General features: G+C 54.2%; 1 protein-coding gene across 1 annotated transcript; it reads right to left on the minus strand.

Annotated features, from left to right (window-relative positions):
• Positions 1 to 8,695: 8,695 nt before the first annotated feature.
• On the minus strand, positions 8,696 to 19,277 carry LOC129017534 (TBC1 domain family member 3K-like). The gene is made up of 8 exons (XM_063657154.1): positions 18,557 to 19,277; positions 17,267 to 17,315; positions 15,950 to 16,070; positions 15,154 to 15,248; positions 14,711 to 14,776; positions 14,136 to 14,235; positions 13,324 to 13,473; positions 8,696 to 12,371 (listed from the first exon to the last, which is right to left on the minus strand). The coding sequence occupies exons 1-7, from the start codon at positions 18,733 to 18,735 to the stop codon at positions 13,415 to 13,417; spliced, it is 669 nt and encodes a 222-aa protein (XP_063513224.1). The 5' UTR covers positions 18,736 to 19,277; the 3' UTR covers positions 8,696 to 12,371; positions 13,324 to 13,414.
• Positions 19,278 to 20,385: the final 1,108 nt, after the last annotated feature.

Genomic DNA, 20,385 nt, shown 5'->3' on the forward strand with positions numbered 1-20,385 from the left:
CTTCTATTTGGCTCTTTTCTTCTCCGGACCCTCCCACCTTCGAGGACTGGACTCCTTGCAGGGAGTGCAGAGCAAAGAACAGAGGAGGCCCATCTGAGGAGAGCATGTGGGAGCAGATGGGGCACAAAGAGAGCCCCCAAACCTGAGCCTCACCTGGAGAGCAGCTCCCTGCAAGCTGAGCCAGGGCCCTGGGACACTGGCTGAGGGAAGAGCATGCCTTCCTGGTTTGCTGGGCAGGAGGCTTATTGGGCTAAATGGGCTTTGTTGATGGTGGCTCTTTGTTCCCCCATGGCAGCTCCGTCTGAGGAATGTTTTGGAGGCTGTTCATTCTCCTGCTTCCCCTGCTGCCGCCCCAGAGGCAAGGAGAGCAGCCTCCCAGTGGCCTGCTGCTTTGTAAAAGAGTCAGGTGTGGGAGGTTGCATCACCTGCTTCTCTGGACTCATGGTCTGCAAGGACGTGTGACAAGTGTGGCTGTAGGTCAATGAGCTGTGTGCGGCTTGGTAACGTGCAGTGGATGGGCCCATTATCTGACTATCTGACAAGCGGGAGCAGCAGGTGGCTCGGGCCCCAGGGATGAACATGGGGGAGCTGGGTCTGATATAGGCAGGAAGGAGACATCAACAGCAGCAGCCCTGGACTTGGGGGGAGCCAGACACAAGCCAGAGATGCCCAGATGGTCTGTTCTGCAGAAATAACAACCACGAATCCAGGGCTGGACCTGGCTGTGACCTGGCCTAGCCAGGGATGGTTAGCAGCAAATGTGCTGATTGCACTTAGGAAGGGCAGCAGGGGCCAGGCGCGGTGGCTGACACCTGTAATCCCAGCACTTTAGGAGGCCAAGGTGGGAGGATCATGAGATCAGAAGTTCCAGACCAGCCTGGTCAACATAGTGAAACTCTGTCTCTACTAAAAATACAAAAATTAGCCCAGTGTGCTGGCATGTGCCTATAGTCCCAGCTACTCAGGAGGCTGAGGCAGGAGAATCTCTTGAACCCGGGAGGCAGAAGTTGCAGTGAGCTGAGACTGCACCATTGCACTCCAGCCTGGGTGACAGAGCAAGATTCCATCTCAAAAAAAAAAAAAGGGCATCATGGCTTCATGGCAGGGCACAGTGGCTTACATCTGTAATCACAGTACTTTGTGAGGCCGAGGCAGGAGAATTGCTTGAACCCTGGAGGCAGAAGTTGCAGTGAGCTGATTGCACCTTTGCACTACAGCTTGGGCAATAAGAGCAAAACTCCATCTGAAAAAAAAAAGGAGGACATCAGTGTCAGACCAGAGTCCCCGGGCTCTGCACCTGAGGCTGCTGTGAGAGGAAAGCATTAGGGGCTCAGGCATGTTGAGGAGGTAGGTGGGCACATGGAGGTGGGGCTCCAGGATGGGGCCATGAACACAGCAGGTCTTGGAGCTTTCTCCTTCAGGGGCAGGGGCAGGGGCAGGAGGACGGCCACGTGGCTTCACCACGAAGGGCCCGAAAGCATGGCATGGAGGGAGAGGCCCTGTGCTGGCAGGTGGAATTATCCAATTGCCTTAAGCAGGCCTGGACCCCAGGGCAGGGTGGCTTTCTCAGTCATGCAGAGGGGTCCTTCCTCTTCCCTTGTAATCAAGTCTCTGTGAGTGGGATCAAGTGGCCCTGTTAGGATATGGGCTGGGAAGAGTCTTCTCATTTCACTGAGGAACAAAACGGTAGACCTTTGGTGACATCTCTACCACTTAGGAGTTCTATCCAGCTGCAAGTAGTAGAGCCCTAGAAAATAGTGGCTTCAATAAAACAGGCTTATTTTCCCAGGTCAAAGAAGTCAGTGCCTTCTAGAACATGTATGGCAGTTCTAGACAGTCATCAGGACCCCATAATTACTCTGTCTTTCTGCTCTGCCATATTTAGGGTTTGGCTTCTACCTTCAAGGTCCCCAAATGGTGCCTGGAGTGCCAGCTATCAGGTATATGTTCTAGGCGGGGAGAAGAACACAGGTTAGAAAGGCACATACTGGGATTTTTTTTTTTCACATGCATTGGCCTTTTTGGAGCCCTCCTGAAAGTCTTGGCCGGCACCTCGCCGGCCATCCATATTTGCTAGAGAAGCTGGAAAAGGGGGTCTTCTGGCTGCTCACCCAGCCACCTTGAATGAACTCAGAGTCTGTCACTAAGACAGAAGCAGAGCATGGACACTGGGCAGGCACTCAGCAGGCTCTCGCTCGGCATTCAATCCCAGTTTTCCTTTCCCTTGTTTGGGATATTGAGGAACAAGGAACTCTCTAACTTAGCAGTAGCTCAAAGCAAGTAAGCATGATTTCTGGAACCAAGTGTTTTCCATGGCATATTTGCTAATGTGATTGGTGCTTCTCCTTCATTCTAGATAAGCTGTGAATGCTTGGGAAGGGTGCACAGGCCTTTCCTTAGGAGCAACAGGCACACATGACAGCCTGTCCCCCTCCTGTGCTCTCTGACATAAGGAAAGCTTCCATTACCTGGCAGTGTCAGATGGTCTCCAGCTCTGTGGGGGGAGTTTGTTCATTAGTCTTGGGCAGGTTCTAGAAGCAGGCCCTGAGACAAGTATTTGTGTGCAGGTGGTTGATTAAGGAATCCTCCCGAGGTCATGGCAAGGGAGAGGAGAAGGGGAGCAGGACAGGGAAGGGAAATCATTTGAGCCAGATGTGATTTCAGGAGAAGCCCAGCTTCAGCCCGACTCTGTAGGGAGCTCCAGGCAAGGGAGCTGGGCCCTCAGACTTCTGCCCTGGTCAGGAATTAGCTGAAAACACCTGGGGCAGGGGAGGAGGGATAGACTCCCAGGCGCTCCTGCTCTCTGCCTGTATGGGAGAAGCAGCTCCTCACAAGTGTGTGCCACAAGGAGAGGACGCTGTGCAGCCCAGATGCTGGGAGATGGGGGCACAGATCTGATAAGAGGAACTTAGGGGGTATGGGCTGAACAATAACAGCTTCCACTGCATCCTGTGCCTCTTTTATACCCACAACTCCCTGAGAGGTCAGATGGGAAAACTGAGGCTAGAGGAAGGAAAGTAATTTGTTCAAGTGTCAGAGCTGGGATTCTAATGCAAACCAGATGGCACCACAGACTCAGGAGTTATGGCTAAAGCTTACATTCCTTCCTTGTATATTCAGTAAACCAACAAGCATTTGCTGAATGCCTACTGTATACAAAGCCCTGAGTTTCTGAGCCCTCCAGCTGGGAGACTGTCTGCCCAAGGAGCTCCTGGGTGTCACCATTGTTGTGGGAAGTCAGGAACCCCGAATGGAGGGACCAGCTGAAGCCATGGCAGAAGAACATAAATTGTGAAGATTTCATGGACATTTATTAGTTCCCCAAATTAATACCTTTATAATTTCTTAAGCCTGTCTTTACTGCAGTCTCTGAACATAAATTGTGAAGATTTCATAGACACTTATCACTTCCCCAATCAATACCCTTGTGATTTCTTATGCCTGTCTTTACTTTAATCTCTTAATCCTGTCATCTCGTAAGCTGAGGAGGATGTATGTTGCCTCAGGACCCTGTGATGATTGCATTAACTGCACAAATTGTAGAGCATGTGTGTTTGAACAATATGAAATCTGGGCACTTGAAAAAAGAACAGGATAACAGCAATGTTCAGGGAACAAGAGAGATAACCTTAAACTCCAACCGCTGGTGAGCCGGGTGGAACAGAGCCATATTCCTCTTCTTTCAAAAGCAAATGGGAGAAATATCACTGAATTCTTTTTCTCAGCAAGGAACATCCCTGAGAAAGAGAATGCATCCCTGAGGGTAGGTCTCTGAAATGGCTGCTTCGGTGGGCAGCCGTCTTTTATGGTCGAGCTGTAGGGATGAAATAAGCCCCAGCCTCCCATAGCGCTCCCAGGCTTATTAGGATGAGGAAATTCCCGCCTAATAAATTTTGGTCAGACCGGTTGTCTGCTCTCAAACCCTGTCTCCTGATAAGATGTTATCAATGAAAATGCATGCCCGAAACTTCATTAGCAATTTTAATTTTGCCCCGGTCCTGTGATCTCGCCCTGCCTCCATTTGCCTTGTGATATTCTATTACCTTGTGAAGCACGTGACCTCTGTGACCCACACCCTATTCGTACCCTCCCTCCCTTTTTGAAAATCACTAATAAAAACTTGCTGGTTTTGCGGCTCAGGGGGCATCATGGAACCTGCCGACGTGTGATGGCTCCCCCGGACACCCAGCTTTAAAATTTCTCTTTTCTACTCTGTCCCTTTATTTCTCAGACCAGCTGACACTTAAGGAAAATAGAAAAGAAACTACATGAAATATCAGGGGTGAATTTCACCCGATATCTGGCTGAATTTCCCCCGATACACCATCTCACAGGGTGAGTGCAGACAGAGACAATGGTTTTGTCTTCCTGGCTGTCACCAGGAGAAAAGCCATCGAAGATGTAATCAAAGTGAGTGGCTGCATCAACATGGGACTCCTGAGGCAGCTCACAGGAAGACCAGGGAGGCCTGAGAGAAGACAGGCTGGGACACCTGTGGTTTGACCCTGGCATTGTCCAGCTGGGACAAGTTTCTCCTCAGAGTGAGAGAGGTGAGTCATCAGCTGAATTTGAGAAAGTGCCCTTGGAGAGCCTGTGGGTCCCATCACAGCACAGGTGGGGCTCAAAGGCACTGAGCTGTGCAGGCACACAGAGCTCAGAGCCCCCAAATCCCTGCTGTACTGGGATGATACCACTCACTGGTTGTGTGACCTTGGGAAGTCAATGAACCTCTCTGGGCCTCCGTGTCCTCACCTGTAAAATGGGATGAGACTCCACAGGTGGTGAGGGTTCGGTGATCCATCAGAGCAGATCTGGCATGCAGGAAGCACTTTCTTCTGATGTTGAGGCTGGTTCCAGTGGTGGGCCACACTGTCTGGAGCTGAGGGCCCTTCCTTCCTGGCCTTGGGCAAGTGCACAGCCATCGCCTCACCTCAGTCATGACGTCCCCACCTGGGGTCCTGTTCCCCCAGAGCTTGGCTGTCCTGCCTCTGACACCAGTGTGTCTTTGTGGCAGATGGCTTGGGCCTCCCTACACATTCATAAAGACAAATGCTAAATACAATAACTTTATATTAACTAGATAATGTTTATCAATATAAATATATAAATTAACATGGGTAATAAAATCATAATCAATACTGTTAGGTAGTGTTTCCTGAGTGCCTTCGATGTTCTGGACCCTGTGCTGAAGAAGCACTTTCCACGGATCTTCCCACTTCCTCCGCACACCATGCGTGCGTGAGGTGGATACATCATGATCCCACCTTCCAGATGAGGGAACTGAGGCCCAGGGAGGCCCTGCCAGCTCTCTGGCTGCAGAGTGGTTCCTGGTGCAGGCCAGGCACTCTCACCAAGATGCCTGCACTCTTTGCTGCCTTTCCCAGGGATCAGAACCACACAGCTGAGGGTCCCCTCCAAGGTGGCATCTTGGGCCTGGTGTCTGGCCCTCTCAGGGCCTGGAAATCCTGTTGCCCCCAGCCCAGTAGCCCTGGGGACTTGTGAAGCCCACTGTGCCATGCTGCAGGTGGGTGGGGCACTGGCAAGGCACAGTGGGCACTGTGGTGTGACTTTGGAGCACTTCATTTTCTCCCCCTTAAATGAGACAGGATCTTGCTCTGCTGCCCAGGCTGGAATGAAGTGGTGCAATTATAACACACTGTGGCCTGGACCTTCTGGGTTCAAGCGATCCCCTCCAACCACCAGCCTCCTCGGTAGCTGGGACCACAGGCCCATGCCACCTTGCCTGACTAATTTTTTAATTTTTGGTAGAGATGGGGTCTCGCCATGTTGCCCAGGTTTCATGTCATTTTCTGAAACTGTTTCCTTCCCACCTTAAAAATGGAGCAAACAACCCCTCATAGGAACCAGTGTCCTCTACTCTTGTGCTTTCTGGGGCATCTTGCCCAAGCTCCCTGGGAGCCTGACCCTCAGAACCTGGGTTTGCTGCAGGGCCCACACCCAGCACCAAGCCCTCAACCCAGCACTTAGCAGTGGCTGAGGAATGATAGCCGAGCAGAGAAGGAATGGACGTGTGAGTGCCAGTGAGTGCTCTGTTCCACAGGAGGCCACAGCCGCCTCGGTGCCAAGGGACAAGCTATTTCCTGGTGTTTGCTTCCCAGTATTCTGGGAAGCATCCAGCTGCAGACAGCAGCCTGGGGAAAGTGCGGCCTGACTGCCCCCACCCCTGGCCTCACGCTGGCACAGCAGGGCCAGGGGCAAAGGGTGGGAAGATGGGGGTGTCTGTGGCCAGGTCTCCCAGGTTGGCTGGGGGTGCTCATCAGGCTCCCAGTGGGTGCTCCCAGTAGGTCTCTTTGTCCTCTGGTCACTTCCTGCCTGCAGGATGCTGCTGGGCCTGGACCAGCACTGCCCGCAGCCAGCAGGGCCCTGGTTCACCCCCATGGGCCTTGAGGTGCTGAGCACTGATGCCACAGGGTGGTGCCAAGACACCTTCTGGAGAGGACCCGGAAGGCCTGGCCCAGGGTGGGGACCTTTGTGCTGTGGTCCCTGCCCAGGGGATGCCTGGCTGGTGCAGGGCAAGAGGGAGGTGGTCCTGGAGGCAGCGCTGCCTTGATCTACCCACAGGAGTGCTCTGGACAGGGGTCCTGTGCATGTGGGATCGGGGTCCCCCAGGCCCCATCTGCCCCCTCATGCCCTGTGGCATCAAGCAGTTGTCTTAGTCACTGTGATGTCCGCATCCTCCTCTGTGAAACGGGGTGTGACAGGACTTCCTCTTGGGCTCCTGAGATCCTGGCATGTGTCGTGCTGTGTGAGGTGCAGTTCTAGGCCCTCTACCTTCACTGGGCCTAGGTAGCCTCCTACCAAAGGAGGATGAGAAGACACAGAGAGGCCGAGCAATTGCCTGAGGTCACTCAGCTGCTCAGGGGATTGGAGCTGATGATGAGATGAAATCTTTGGGAGGGAGTAAATGTATTTTGCCTTTAGGGAGAATATGAACATTTGAAATTTAGAGGGAAGTGTATGGTAGGTGATATGAAGATTTCTTTTAAGATTTTTCTTCCATGGTAAACAATTAACATGCTGTAGGGAAGGCTGCATGCCATAGAATGGTGGGCAGCCTCTAGGAGTTGAGAACAACTCTCCATTGACAGGCAAAAAGAAACCAGAATCTTCAGTCCTGTGACTACAGGAACTGAATTCTGACAAAAAGCATTGAGCTTGGAAAATGGCCTGAAATAAAATAACAGCCCTGCATCCAACTTGGAAAGGAAAACCTCAAATTCTCTTTGTTTACAGATGATACAATCTTCTATTTGGAGAAACCTAAAGACTCCACCAGAAAATTATTAGAATAGTTAAACAAATTTAGTTAAGTTACAGGATACAGAATTAACATACAAAAATCAGTAGTATTTCTCTATGTCAACAGTGAACAATCTAAAAAAGAAATTAAGAAAGAAATCCCATTAACGATAGATACAAATAAAACAAAACACTTAGGAGTAAACTTAACCAAAGAAGTGAAAGATCTCTACAAAGAAAACTATAAAGCACTGATGCAGGAAATTGAAGAGAACACACACAATTGACATATATTCCATGTTCACAGATCGGAAGAATCAATATTGTTAAAATGTCTATACTATCCAAAGCAATCTACAGATTCAATGCAATCCCTATCAAAATACCAATGACATTCTTCACAGAAGTAGAAAAAATAATCCAAATTGAACCACAAAAGACCCAGAATAGCCAAAGCTACCGTAACCAAAAAGAACAAAATTGGAGGCATCGCATTACCTGACTTCAAGTTATACTACAGAACTATAGTAATCAAAACAGCAATGGACTGGCATAAAAACACACATAGACCAATGGAAAAAATAGAGAACCCAGAAATAAATCCCCATGCCCCTGGGCCCTTTCCTGTCTCCCCTTGTGTTCAAGGGTGGCTGCTGCTCTGAGAACATTAGAACTGAGAAGAGAGATGGAGCCACGTTCTTTCTTGGTGAGCATTATTCTACACTTTTGGATCCAAGTTAATCCTCCTTATTCACTGTGGCATCGCCTAAGCATTGCCCTGTGACTGCTGCTAAAGAACTTCTCACCGGAGGCAGGCAGTGGCCCTGGGCATTGCCCCTTGCATTAGGTTTTGTGTTTGATGTGCTCTTGTGAATTCACTTTGTTAGAACAAAATATTTCCATGATGGGCTTGGGAATCTCTTCCTTTAGCTCCCAATCTGCTATGAAATTCAGGAAACCATTTTTCCTATTTCCTAGTACCCTCCTTTGTAGGTGTTGATTGTTTCAAAGTGTGTCTGACCACTGAGGTGACCATCCCCTGGGTGACCCCAGACTAATTCACACCAGTGTATGAAAAATCACCTGCATTTCTGAGATGCTGGCTGCCCATTCAGTGCTTCACAAGAAGACACATGGGCTTTCCCTCTTCAGATGCCTGAAGGGAGCTCTTTGAGCTGAGTGGTACGTAACCTCCCTCCAGCCCCGGGGCCCTCTGTGGACCTGGGCTCCCTGGCAGGCACTAGAACCTCCCTAGATGTTCCCTCCTGCACCAGCACCACTGCAACATATAGACCCAAGTGTGATTTGTTTTGGCTTGGTGTGTATGCTTTTCCTTGTGTCCAACTGCTGTTCTTTTGACAATTCAGGAGACTTTTTTTTTTACTATAACTTTGAAAACAAAAATTGTAACAAAAACATTCCCATGACTGTGCTGTGGTTGGAGATTTTATTACAACATATTTACACCTTCCTTTTCCCTCTCATTTTCAGGAGCTGTTTCAGGACTCCTCCTCCCCTAATAACTTGAGTCTTTCCTATGTCATAATAAAGCTACATTTTCTTCTGAAAACTGGCAGGTTCTCCCTTCCTCACACAAGCAGCCAAAGAGAGGGTGGCAGGAGGGAGAAGAGCAGCCAGGGCACACCAGCCTGCTTGGGGGCATCCCTGGTCTGAGTCAGTGGCCAGAGCTGTAGCCTGGCTTTGTGCCTAAAGTCTTGTCTGGGTGTCAGGAAGGCCACGCACTCAAATTTCATCCCTTTTTGTGACTGGTCTGCTGCTGGTTGACCCTCATTCCTCCTTTTTTGGGCAGGAAGGTGACATCCAGGATTCAGAACAGCCTTCCGATGGGTGTGCATGAAAGTCACCTGAGGCCCTTGACATGCAGGAATCCTTGCCAGCCTTGGATTGCAAGCCCCAGGCTATGGTACAGCAATGTGCATTTTGTAGCAAGCTCCCTGAGAGATTGGAGAGTCACAAATGGAAAGAGATACCATAATCAGTGGAGAGAAGATGTGCACTGCTATTCAAGTGCACGGTTCTGTGACATACCACAAGGTGGGGGTGGACCTCTATGATGTCTTCTCCTAGCAGCCCCCACATACTTCCCCTGCCCTCAGTGGGCCAGGAGTCTCCTGCTTGGCCTCATCTTCGATTTTGAAGCCTCTGAGTTCTGAAGTTCTGCCCCTTCCTTTTTCAGATGCCTCTGTGGCAAACCTTTGTTGTTTGACTTTAATTTGACAGAGCCTCCCTCTGTCACCCAGGCTGGAGTGCAGTGGTGTGATCTCAGCTCACTGCAAGCCCCACCTCCTGGGTTCACGACATTCTCCTGCCTCAGCCTCTCGAGAGCTGGGACTACAGGCACCCACCACCACACTCGGCTAATTTTTTGTATTTTTAGAAGAGATGGGGTTTCACCGTGTTAGCCAGGATGGTCTGGATCTCCTGACCTTGTGATCCACCCACCTTGGCCTCCCAAAGTGCTGGGATTACAGGCGTAAGCTACCGGGCCCAGCCTATTTGACTTTCTTTCCATGGAAACACCAAGAACACCAGAGAATGCCCTGGGGTTTCAGATTTAGTCCTGTCTCTTCATATTAAATAGAAACATTGTTGTGTTCCCCTGGGGGAAGCTTCACTCTTGCTGGGTCCTAAGACCTTCCAACCAGCAAAGCTCCATTTCTCCAGGACAGGCAGAGGAAAACTTTGTGACTTAGACATTCGGTGCAATACTGAGCATTGTCCATTTTCACACCTTCACTCAGAACTACACCTTCTGGCTGTCAGGGAGGCAGCACCATATACTGGTTTCCAGTAGAAAGTATAACATTTATCTTGTAAGACAAACCATCACTTCAGCAACGTCAGTTACAATCCCAACTAAGCGATCGTAAGTAAGCCCAGCTGCTTCCAGGTGGTGGCTGACATAGTGAGAACAGTTAGTTCCCTGATCAGGGGCCACAGCTGCATGTCCCTTGCTGTGAATGAAGTGACCTGGTCAAAAGCAATGCCATGTGGGCTGCCTTGATGGTGACAGGAAGGACGGGCAAGTCTATATCCAGGTAGGGGCTCCCTGCAGTGAAGGCCCATCTCAGCCCCCTCTACAGTGTGGGCAGCCTGCCCACAGGCAGTCAGCTGGTTCTCCTGGGAAATAGTGCCAGCCCAGGGATCGACACCAAGTCTCTCATCAGCAGGTGGGATGCCCGGCAGTGGTGTCAGCCTGGTCAGCCTTGGTCAGGGCACATGCAGCATGCTGAGCCTCTTCTGTCCCATGCCTGTCTGATGGCCACTTTGTCCCCAACCTAACATGGTGGCCAGGGAAAGGAGCTGACTCCATCAACCTGGCATGCCATTCTGCCCACCCTTGATCAAGAGCATCCTCTGCAGGGATTCTCTTTGGCAGGAACAATGGAAATGTTGATGAAACCACCTTCACAGTCTGAGCTGCTGAGGCACCTCCACCTTCTGGGAATCCCAACTGGAAGGCGCTTGGCAGTGGTGCCTGCTGTGTCTGCAGCAGCGGCTAAGCTGCAGGACGAGGCTTTCAGGAGGCGGGTGGTGTGGTAGGCAGGGCCTCAAAGCCTCCAGGTGGTGTGTTGGCATAGCAGACAGGGGCATTTGGGGGGCCTTTGGGCCAGGCTCCAGGGTGCAGACTGCCTGCACTGCAGTGATGGAGTTGGGAAGAGGCAGCAGTGTTCACAGCTATTGACTCCTTGTGCCAGCTGCCTATATCATCACTGTACAGGCTCAGCATCTCTGGCCCAGCTTGCCCAGGTTGTCTGATGTGAATTCTCACAGCACCCGAGGCTCACTGTGCCCTGGTCTTCTGTGTGGTCACCTGGGGGCCTGTGGTGCCCCTCTCCTCCTAGTACTCGGGATGAAGCCAGGTCCCTCTGGGCTTGGGACTCGGGCCCTGGGGGAGGGGCTCTGACCCACAGGTGGGGTCAGGGGCCCCAGGGCATGCTGTTGGCTGTCTGGGGCTGCAGGAACCCCATGCTCAGCCTTCCCTCCAGAGGCCTTGCTGGGACCAAGTCCCCCATTGAGTATTTCCCAAGGCCCAGAAGCCAAAAATATAAAATAAAAATAAAATGTCAGTCAAAAACAGCCAGCAGCCATCTGGGGCTGTGAGGCAGCTGGGTAGGTGCCACCTGGGCTCCTTCCATGCCATGTTCTTCTACCAAGGGGAGTTGCAGGCAGGGGACACCTTGTTGCTGGGGTGTCTCTCGAAGTGCCTCCTCCCTGTCATAAACCCAGGCAGGGCCTGGTGTCGGGGTCCCAGTGGGCTCACTGGGCAAGGTGCGTCTTGTTGTTCCAGGGCTGGTGTCCACAGAAGATGAAGAAGTGACAGAGTTCCAGGAGCCATGTTCAAAATGGCAGCAAAAGAAACATGGACGCCCGACATGCAGGTTTGTGTGGAGCTGTGGCATAGAGTTCCCGGACAAGTGTTTCCATGTAATACAAAGCCTAACCTCACTGGGGGACAGGCTGCCCTCATCTTGAACCTCTGGGCCCCCTAGAGAGCATCCTACTTTGCTAGGTTCTTGAGAAGCCCCTGGACCCCCGATATGCAGATCTGTGTGGAGCTGTGTCATAGAGTTCCCGGACAAGTGTTTCCTTGTAATACAAAGCCTGACCTCACCGGGGGACAGGCTGCCATCATCTCTAGACTCTGGGCCCCTCACTGCCCTAGGTTCTTGAGAAGCCCCCACAGGGTCCCAAGAGCCGTGTTCTAAATGACAGCACAGGAAACATGGACCCCAACATGCGGATCTGTGTGGAGCTGTGGTGTAGAGGTCCTGGACAAGTGTTTCTGTGTAATACAAAGCCTGACCTCACCGGGGGACTGGCTGCCCTCATCTAGAGCCTCTGGGCCCCTCAGAGAGCAATCTTCTACCTGGGGTCTGGGGAAGCCCCTTCGTGCTAATGGGCCTCAGCCTGGGCCTTGGGGACAGCCCCGTCAGGCCAGGCTTGGGGAGGACACGACTTTTGTCCCAGGGGGGCTGATGGCATGAGCTCCTGGAGTTGAGCTGGTGGGGTGGGGATGGCCAGTCTGTCCCCCTCACAGAGGGTCCCAATGCCAGGGGACTCCCTCGAGGACCATTGCTCCAGCTCGGCTGAAAAAAAGAAGCAGACATGGTCAGCATCTTCTCCAAGCCCATCTGGTCTCTTGAGGGCTATGCCCCACAAACCTGGGTCTCTGGAGTCCTCTGAGTCCCTGTGCGGCCCCCTGGCCTGACACTGAGGATGCCCCTGCAGGCTGCTGATCCCAGGGTGAGGTCTGTGTGCAGTCTGGGGTCAGGGAGCTTTCAGGGAACCTCAGGTCGCTCCTGAAATGCCCCCAGGGTTCAGGGTGGCTCAGGGCTTCCTGCCTCACACCCTCACCTCAGGGCTGCTTGGCAGCCCAGATTCAGGACTCAGGTGGGAGGAACCTGCACTGTCACCCAGCCCCCTTGCCATCTCACATGGGGGCCTGTCTCCACAGGGGGTGAGAAATGAATGGGCACACGTTCCCCTCTGCCCTCCAGGCCATCCACCCCATGCCAGGGCTGCAGCTATCCCACACCCTGCTGAACTCTTGATTCTGGCTCTGGGTCAGGGCTGCCCCCAATGCCCTCTGCTCAAATCCACTCTGGGTCAGGGGCACTGATTCTCTTGTCCCTCTGGCTTGTTGTTTTGACACCCTTGGAGGGGCACTCAAGAATGAGGAGTCCCTGCTGCTTGGAGGTGGGGGTGGGGGCTTCCACAGCTGGGTCTGACTGCTCCAGTGTCCCTCAGGGCCCTTCGAGGAGGAGAGAACGACAATGTGGAAAGTGGGGGAGGGGTGTTGGGGGCTCCTGCCCATGGCCCCTGCCTGTCCACACAGCACATCCAGCACACACACACACGTGTTCAGCGCCTGCTCTGAGGAGCGGCAGACCCATCTGACTTCCTTAGAGTAGAGGAGGAAGAGGAGGAAGAAGAGGTGCAGGAGGAAGGCCAGGTAGGAGGATGGGTGGGGCCAGGGCACTCCCTACCATTGACTGCCCCAGAGGGTGACTCAGGAGGGGACTTGGTGCTGGAGCCCACCTGGGGGTGGCAGGTCCCAGTGTTTCCTTGTGAGTTCCTTCATAGAGGCTTGAAGGTTCCTTAGGACTGCGTTGTCCTCCAGGGCCCAGCTCTAAGAGAGCCACTCCTGAAACTCCCAGATGGTGCTCCAGGAAAGCTTCATGAAGTGCTCTAGGGAGAGGGCAGGCATCAGGCCAGGAGGGTTCCCTGGGAGGGGTCATGCCTGCACCCTATTTCCACCAGGCCCACCTCCCACTGGGTGGTGCCTGGTCCTTTTAGGCCACCCCGGGGTCCAGCTGTGAACAGGAGGCCACAGCTCAGGAAGGCCAGGCAGGGAAGTGCTCACCACACTCCTAACTTTTTTTTTTTTTTTTGAGACAGAGTCTTACTCTGTCACCCAGGCTGGAGTGCAGTGGCACGATCTCGGCTCACTGCAAGCTCTGCCTCCCGGATTCAAGCAATTCTCCTGCCTCAGCCTCCCGAGTAGCTGGGACTACAGGCGCCCGCCACCACGTCTGGCTAATTTTTTGTATTTTTAGTAGAGACGGGGTTTCACCGTGTTAGCCAGGATGGTCAGGATCTCCTGACCTCTTGATTCACCCGCCTCAGCCTCCCAAAGTGCTGGGATTACAGGCATGAGCCACTGGGCCCGGCCACTCCTGACTTTCATCTGGGTCATGTGGGGGTGGACTCAGTGTCATCATGCCTTGCCCAGCCCACCAGGCCAGACACCCCTAACCAGATGGAGCAGGCAGTGTAAGGACACTTCCCTCAGGCCAGCCAGGGTCTGTCCCACGTGTTCCCCCAGGCACCCTCGGGCACACAGGACTTACTCCTGTGTATTTTGAATGATGCATGCGCCGTGGCCATCAGTACCCACGCGCCCTCCAAGATGAGCACATCCCACAGTCGCAGGGTGAGCCCAAAGGATTTCTGTGGGGACAGCAAGTGTGAGAGAACTTGGCCTTTCCAAGCTGGGGCCAGTGGCCTGAGCAGGGCCCACTGGGGTTTCAGTCACCTGGAGTGCTGGGGACCCCTCTCCATGGGATGAGACCCCCCGTAAGACTGACTCAGACAAGGTCCTGTAGCTCCTTATGGGGGGCTCATCTCAGCAGCGCTGTGGCTTCTGGAAGGAGGGACTTCCTGAGGACTTTGGGTTTCCCTGGGCCCTCTGAAGTCGGGTCCTGCCCCAGTCTGCCCACGAGGCTGGGCCTGAGCCCTGGCCTCTGCTGTGGGATGCCCCTCTTGGGCAGAGCCTGGCTTGTGAGCCCTGCAGGGACCTGCCTGTGCCTCCTGTGGGCTGGGGGTGAGCCAGATCCTCCTGGAGGAGCTGGACTCCTGAGCTGAGGGAGCTGAGCACTGCGGGGCTGGAGGGTCCCTGGGCTGGGGTCTCCCTGTGCCTCCTTACCCCATCAAGGAAACACCGGAGGAGCCTCATCAGCGTGTAACCCTCAATGCACAGCGCTTCCTTGACCTGAAGGGAGTAGCAGAGGTGCTTAGGGTCCCCTGGGCTGCCATGAAAACTTCCCACTTCCAGGCCCCTCTGTAGACCCTTCCTCAAGGAGCAGAACCCAGGGAGGTGGCCAGGGCTCCAACACCTGCCCCATGCACGGACCCCCAGTGGACACATATCCTTTAGCCTTGCTCAGCTGCAGCTCAGCCCTGGTCCCAGCACCTCTGCCTCTGCCAGGGCAGGAAAAGGAAACCCAACACCTAACCCATGGGGAATCCCCATCCCAGGTCAGGCCGTGGCTGGGACTCAGCCTCTTGCCGGCACTATGAGGGACTAGAGCCCACCTGGCCTATGGGGCCCAGGGCCTCTGGGGAGGAGCGAGGGTGTCACCCACTCACCAGGTGTCTTATGATCTTCGGGAAGGACTTGTGCAACACCTGCTTCTGGTGTGATAGGAGCCTCTCGAGCCGGGCAGTATTTGGACTGTAGAATACTGAGAAACCCCCGACCCATCACCCCATCAGACCCCACTCCCAAGATGTGGAGGCATCAGCTGGAAGAGCTGGGCAGGGCGGGGAACCCTGGACCTCGAGACCTCCTTCCCTCTCATCTGGTGACCCCAGCATGCAGCCTCAGCCCTGGGGAGTAGGGCCCTGACTGGAGGCACTGCCCAGGGGCATCCTGGGTCCAGGTGCCAGGAGGGCAGCCTGCCTTTGACACCATGAGGCAGGTGCCAGTGGGGAGAACAGGGTGGGAGCTGGGGGCCATGTGGCTGTCTCTTAGATGTGGGGTCAGGCTGGGGGATGTGGGATGGACAGACACTGCCATCTTGGCTTTGTTGGGCCCATCTGTAGGGAGGGAAGGTGGCTGGGAGCACAGCCAGCTGGGAAGCAGAAGGACACTCAGGGAGGTGAGTGGCACCTGCACAAAGTCAGGGCTGGCTTTGGGTGACAGAGGACAGCCAGGGGGAGGTATCCATGCCCTCTGATGTTAGGGATGAAAGGCGTCTGACTTGAGGTGAGGGGGTCCCTGTCCAGATGCAGGCTGCTGTGGGACCCTCAGCAGGGACATCCTGGAGCCTCCAAACAAGCTGGGATAGAAGGAAGGCGCCTTGCCTGGAAGTCGGGATCACCGGTCAGGGTGGCCATCCCTTGGCATGGCTGTGTAAGGCCCCAGGGGCAGCTGTCCACCTACCCTGCAGGGAGTGCCTCTCACCAGCCAGCAGCTGGGTCAGCGGCCAGAAAGCATCTTCCTCTGGCAGATACAGGAGGAGGATGGCAGTGATGCGGCTCAGGTCCCTGTGGTAGCCCACCTCCTGCAAGAGCCAGAGTCACCGTGGAAGGATGTCACCTGGGAGGGCTGAGGCCACCTGGGAGGACTTATGTCACCAGAGATGGCAGAGGTCCTTGGGGACACCTGCTTCAGGCCCCAGGGGATTTGAGATGCAGCCTCTGCACTCCTCCCCCGGCACTGGGCATGAGGACTGAGCAGGTCACGGACAACTCAGTTGACAAGGAGCATGGAGGGACTCCTGCAGCGAGTGTCCAAGCTCACATGGCCCGAAAGGGCACAGTCAGGGATTGTTCATGCTCCCTCCCCTGGGCCAGGCTGAGGAGGCCACTGTGCCAGGCCTGGGCTTGGTGCTGGGTGTGGGCCCTGCAGCAAACCCGGGTTCTGAGGGTCAGGCTCCCGGGGAGCTTGGGCAAGATGCCCCAGAAAGCACAGGAGTAGAGGACACTGGTTCCCATGAGGGGTTGTTTGCTCCATTTTTAAGGTGGGAAGGAAACAGTTTCAGAAAATGACATGAAGCCTGGGCAGCCTGTGAACTGCACCTGCTACGAGGGCAGGCAGCCAGGCGCTGACCACCACACAAGGGGTCCTGCAACAGCCCAAGGGCTGCCTGTCGGACACAGGGGGTGGCTGGGTCCTCCATGTGGACAGCTCATGCAGTCAGCTCATTGGCTCTCCCCACCTGGAATGGTCTGAAAAGTGGGGGCCAAGCAGGAGCAGCCACCTGGGTGACCCCCTCCCTATCTGCTATGCTCCTATGCAGTTTGGGCAAAGGGGAAATTGGATCACTGCCAAGTTTCCAGTGAAGAAGAGACTCCCCCAGGATGCAAACTCATTTCATGACAAGAGCCTGGCCCATCAGGCACCTCAGCAACTTGTCAAACCTGTCTCCTACGAGGACCATCCTGCATGGGACCCTGCCAAGCTCCTAGGCTTTGGGGCAACACCAGGAGGGGAAGGTCATTTCTTCATCTGAGATGTGGTGTTTGGGTCTAGGTGACACCAGGAGTCTGGACTTCAACCCTTTTCCGTTTCAGTTTGACCCCTTGAGCCGCCCCCTTGTTTGGGTGTCCATGCCAGCAGTGAGCTTGAGTCCTGCCTACTATGTCCTGGTGGGTCATGAACACTGAATTTTCAAGAAGTTCCAACACCCCCGAGAGACACCCATGCCTGTGAATATGGGCACGTGGCCCAGGAATATCGCTGCCCGGGAATACTCACAGGGTTATATGCAGAATAGGTCATGAGGATGTCACATAATTCCTGCTGCCTAGAAAAGAGGGAAAAGAGGGTTTTGTTTGTTTTGTGCAGATGCTGTCAGTTTCATTTTGTCTACAGACCTGGACAACAAACACAATTCTGGATTCAGATGATCCCCCAAATAAGCAGTGAGCTCTTCAGGACACCTGAGTTTTTAGGTGTTTTTTCAGTAAAATCCACATCCCTTGCAATGCAAATATCACAAGTGTACATTTGGATCAGTGATCATTTTCACTCTGGTTGATTTCTTCTTCCCTTTTTTCTCGGTTTGGACACACGGAAGTCCAGTCTTTGGGACATACAGTTCCACAGTTCTGAACCAATGTGCAGAGCTTCCCATCCACCACTGCAGCCCCTCCCAGAGAAACTCCTTCATCCTCCAAGTCCGCAGCATGTCCCCTTTGCAGCCAACATCTCCTGGCTCCGTCAGTGCCTGGCCGTCCTGACTGTTCTGTGTCTCTATGGTTTGCCCTTTTCCAGAATGGCCGATGAATTGCAATCCCACGGTGGTAGCCTATTGAGTCTGGCTTTGTTCCCTCAGCAATACGCATCTAAGATCCACCCATGTTCCTGCGGGCATTGGGGGTTCATTCCTTTTTCTCACTGAGTCGTCTCTGTCTGAAGAGTGGACCCCCCTTCCTCCCCAATAACCCTGTTGAAGATTATCTCGGTAGCCTCCAGGTGTGAGTGACAATCAACCAAGCAGTGAACGTGGCATGCGGATTTTACTTGTATGTCAGTTTTCTAATCAGTGTGGTCAATATCTGTGACACTTTGGGGACGTGTGGTATGAGGCCACCGAGCTTTGTGAGCCACGGCCCATCTGACTTACAAAGTGGCTGTGCCTTGTCGCGTTCCCATCAGCCATGGATGACAGTTTCCGGGGCCCCGCATCCTCCCTGGTATTTTGGGCTGTCAGTGTTACCAGGGAAGGCTCCTGAGCCCCACCATCCTGCCACCTTCCCATGGGTCCCTAGGAGAGCACTTTTCACTATCTGCATGATTTTTTTTTCCTGCCTTCTGTCTCCTTGGGAGTCACCTGGGTTCTGGCCCTACCCGTCCCAGCCCGGCCCATGGCTTAGAGCCGGGGAGGCACACAGTTCATGGTGCCGGCTGCTCCCTGGGCCAGGAGAGCCCTTGGTGGCTCTGTCACCCCTCCTGGGTGACCCAGGTCTCTGCCCTGGGGACACCCTCATTCCTCTGGATTGCTCCCATCTTCCCTGGGACCCCTGCAGCCCCCATAGGCCTTACTTGACTCTGAACCTTTGAACATCACGTGGTTCAGCAGGGTGTGGCTGACATCTAGATGGATGCAGTAGGTGATCCTGGAGGACCTCTTGCCCTTCTCCTTCATGACCTGTAGGGCAGGGCCAAGAGGAGGAAGCAGCCTCAGAACAGAAAAAAGGCTCCTTGCCCCAAACGGCAGTCATCCCACATTCAGCACTTCTGGAAGGAAGGGAGGAAGGTTTCCTTCTGCAGAAAGCTCCTTTTTGCCTTGTTTCTGAAGCCAGGGAGGTTCAGCAGAGCCCAGCGCACCTGCGGGGCCTGAGTCACCATCTGTGCCCAGGATGCGTGTTTGACCACAGCCTCCACCCCCAACCCGGGCTCGACGTTCCCTCCAGCTGGAGTCCTGGGCTCCTGATACTTCCTTGCTTGTTTGTCCTGCCCTGGCTGAGTGTGGGAGGGCCTTACTTTATATTTCCCTGGGTTCTGGGACTTGACTTTGTCCATGTCTAGCAGGAGTGACCACACCTGGCCCCGTGCCACCAGGGGAATGCCTTTGTACACTCTTTGAAACAGCTACAGGCAGAAGAACACTCCACTGAGACAGGACACGGGGTACCTGAGGAAGAAAGCTGGCAAACAGGCCTGCTGTCCTATGGTGAGGACAGGATGCCACCCACCCACTGAGAGGCAGACAGTGCCAGGTCACAGCCATGGGCACCTGTCTCCTGGCTCTGCAGAGAGCAGTCACAGGGGCCACTCCCTCCCCATGTTACCTTCTTGCTGCTCTTATATTTTGTCTAGTATACAAGCATCTGTAGCCACTTGTTGTTACGTTTACTTTCCTTATGTCTTTGCTGTCAAATGAGCCATAATGGAGTTAGCAGAGCTGCCAGGCCTCTGACAGTGGCCCGTGGATGTTGGGTCCTGGGCTTTGGGGCCCTGAAGGGACCCAATCTGAAGGAGCAAGAAAAGGGCAGACCCTGGAGGCTGAGACCCTCTGAAAGAACTGGAGCTGGTGGTCTGGACTGGTGATGCCAGGACACACCATCCTCAGGGCACAGATGCACCGAGTTTTGGTCAGGTCCCAGCCTTCAGCTGGGGACTTGGTGGATCAGGAAGTGGATTCTGAGTGGGAACTGCAATTCTTGGTTTGGGTTTTGGTCAAGCCCTCATGGGAACAGTCTAGCAGGAAAGGCCGCCCCTCCCAGTGACAGCCGTGGCCAACTCACCCCCGCTCAGGCCCACGGGCCACCCCCTCTGCTTCACCGACCACCCCTGATTCCCGGTCCCTGGAGGGGTCTCCCACGCAGTAGGCACAGGCTCTTACCTCCACCTCCAGGGCACTGATGGGGGGCAGTTCCATCTCACTGAGAGCCAACCCAGGCAGAGCTGAGGACTTGCCTGGGCCAGGAGCCATCCCCCTTCCTGAGAGGGCCCCAGGGAAGGACCAGCCTAACCCATCCACCCTAAGTCTCAGCCCGGGACAAGGCACAGAGAAGCAAGGCAAGGGCCTCCCTGAGGTGCTGACACCTGTGAGGCACCAGGACCCTGGAGAAGAGGGAGCTCGAGGCTTGCCTGACGGGGGTCCACATGGGGCCCATGGGGCACCTCAGACTGCACAATGGGGCTGCTCCTCCTGGGCTGGAGGCAACACCCTCTGCGGATGCTGAGAAAGTCCAGTTCTGAGACGGGATGGGTGCCGCCCAGGGTGGGTGGCCAAGCCCTGACTTACAGCAGTGCCTCAGGAGTGACCACATCACCCACCAGAGACCAGGGAGCCTGGCCTGAGTGCTGCCCGGTGCCCTGAGGTTGCACCTGGAGCCCATCCCATCAGACACTCCCCATAGGCCTTG

The sequence above is a fragment of the Pongo pygmaeus genome, chromosome 19 (genome assembly GCF_028885625.2).
Source record: "Pongo pygmaeus isolate AG05252 chromosome 19, NHGRI_mPonPyg2-v2.0_pri, whole genome shotgun sequence".
Taxonomy (NCBI): domain Eukaryota; kingdom Metazoa; phylum Chordata; class Mammalia; order Primates; family Hominidae; genus Pongo; species Pongo pygmaeus.

What these genes read in the sequence shown, in the direction of transcription:
- LOC129017534 (XM_063657154.1), bottom strand. Translation starts at nt 18,735, where the DNA reads ATGACTGCCGTTTGGGGCAAGGAGCCTTTTTTCTGTTCTGAGGCTGCT. An exon ending in CCTATTCTGCATATAACCCT is followed by an intron (nt 16,071 to 17,266) that starts GTGAGTATTCCC and finishes TGGCTCTTGCAG; the next exon opens with GAGGTGGGCTACCACAGGGA. An exon ending in TGAGAGGCACTCCCTGCAGG is followed by an intron (nt 15,249 to 15,949) that starts GTAGGTGGACAG and finishes GGGGTTTCTCAG; the next exon opens with TATTCTACAGTCCAAATACT.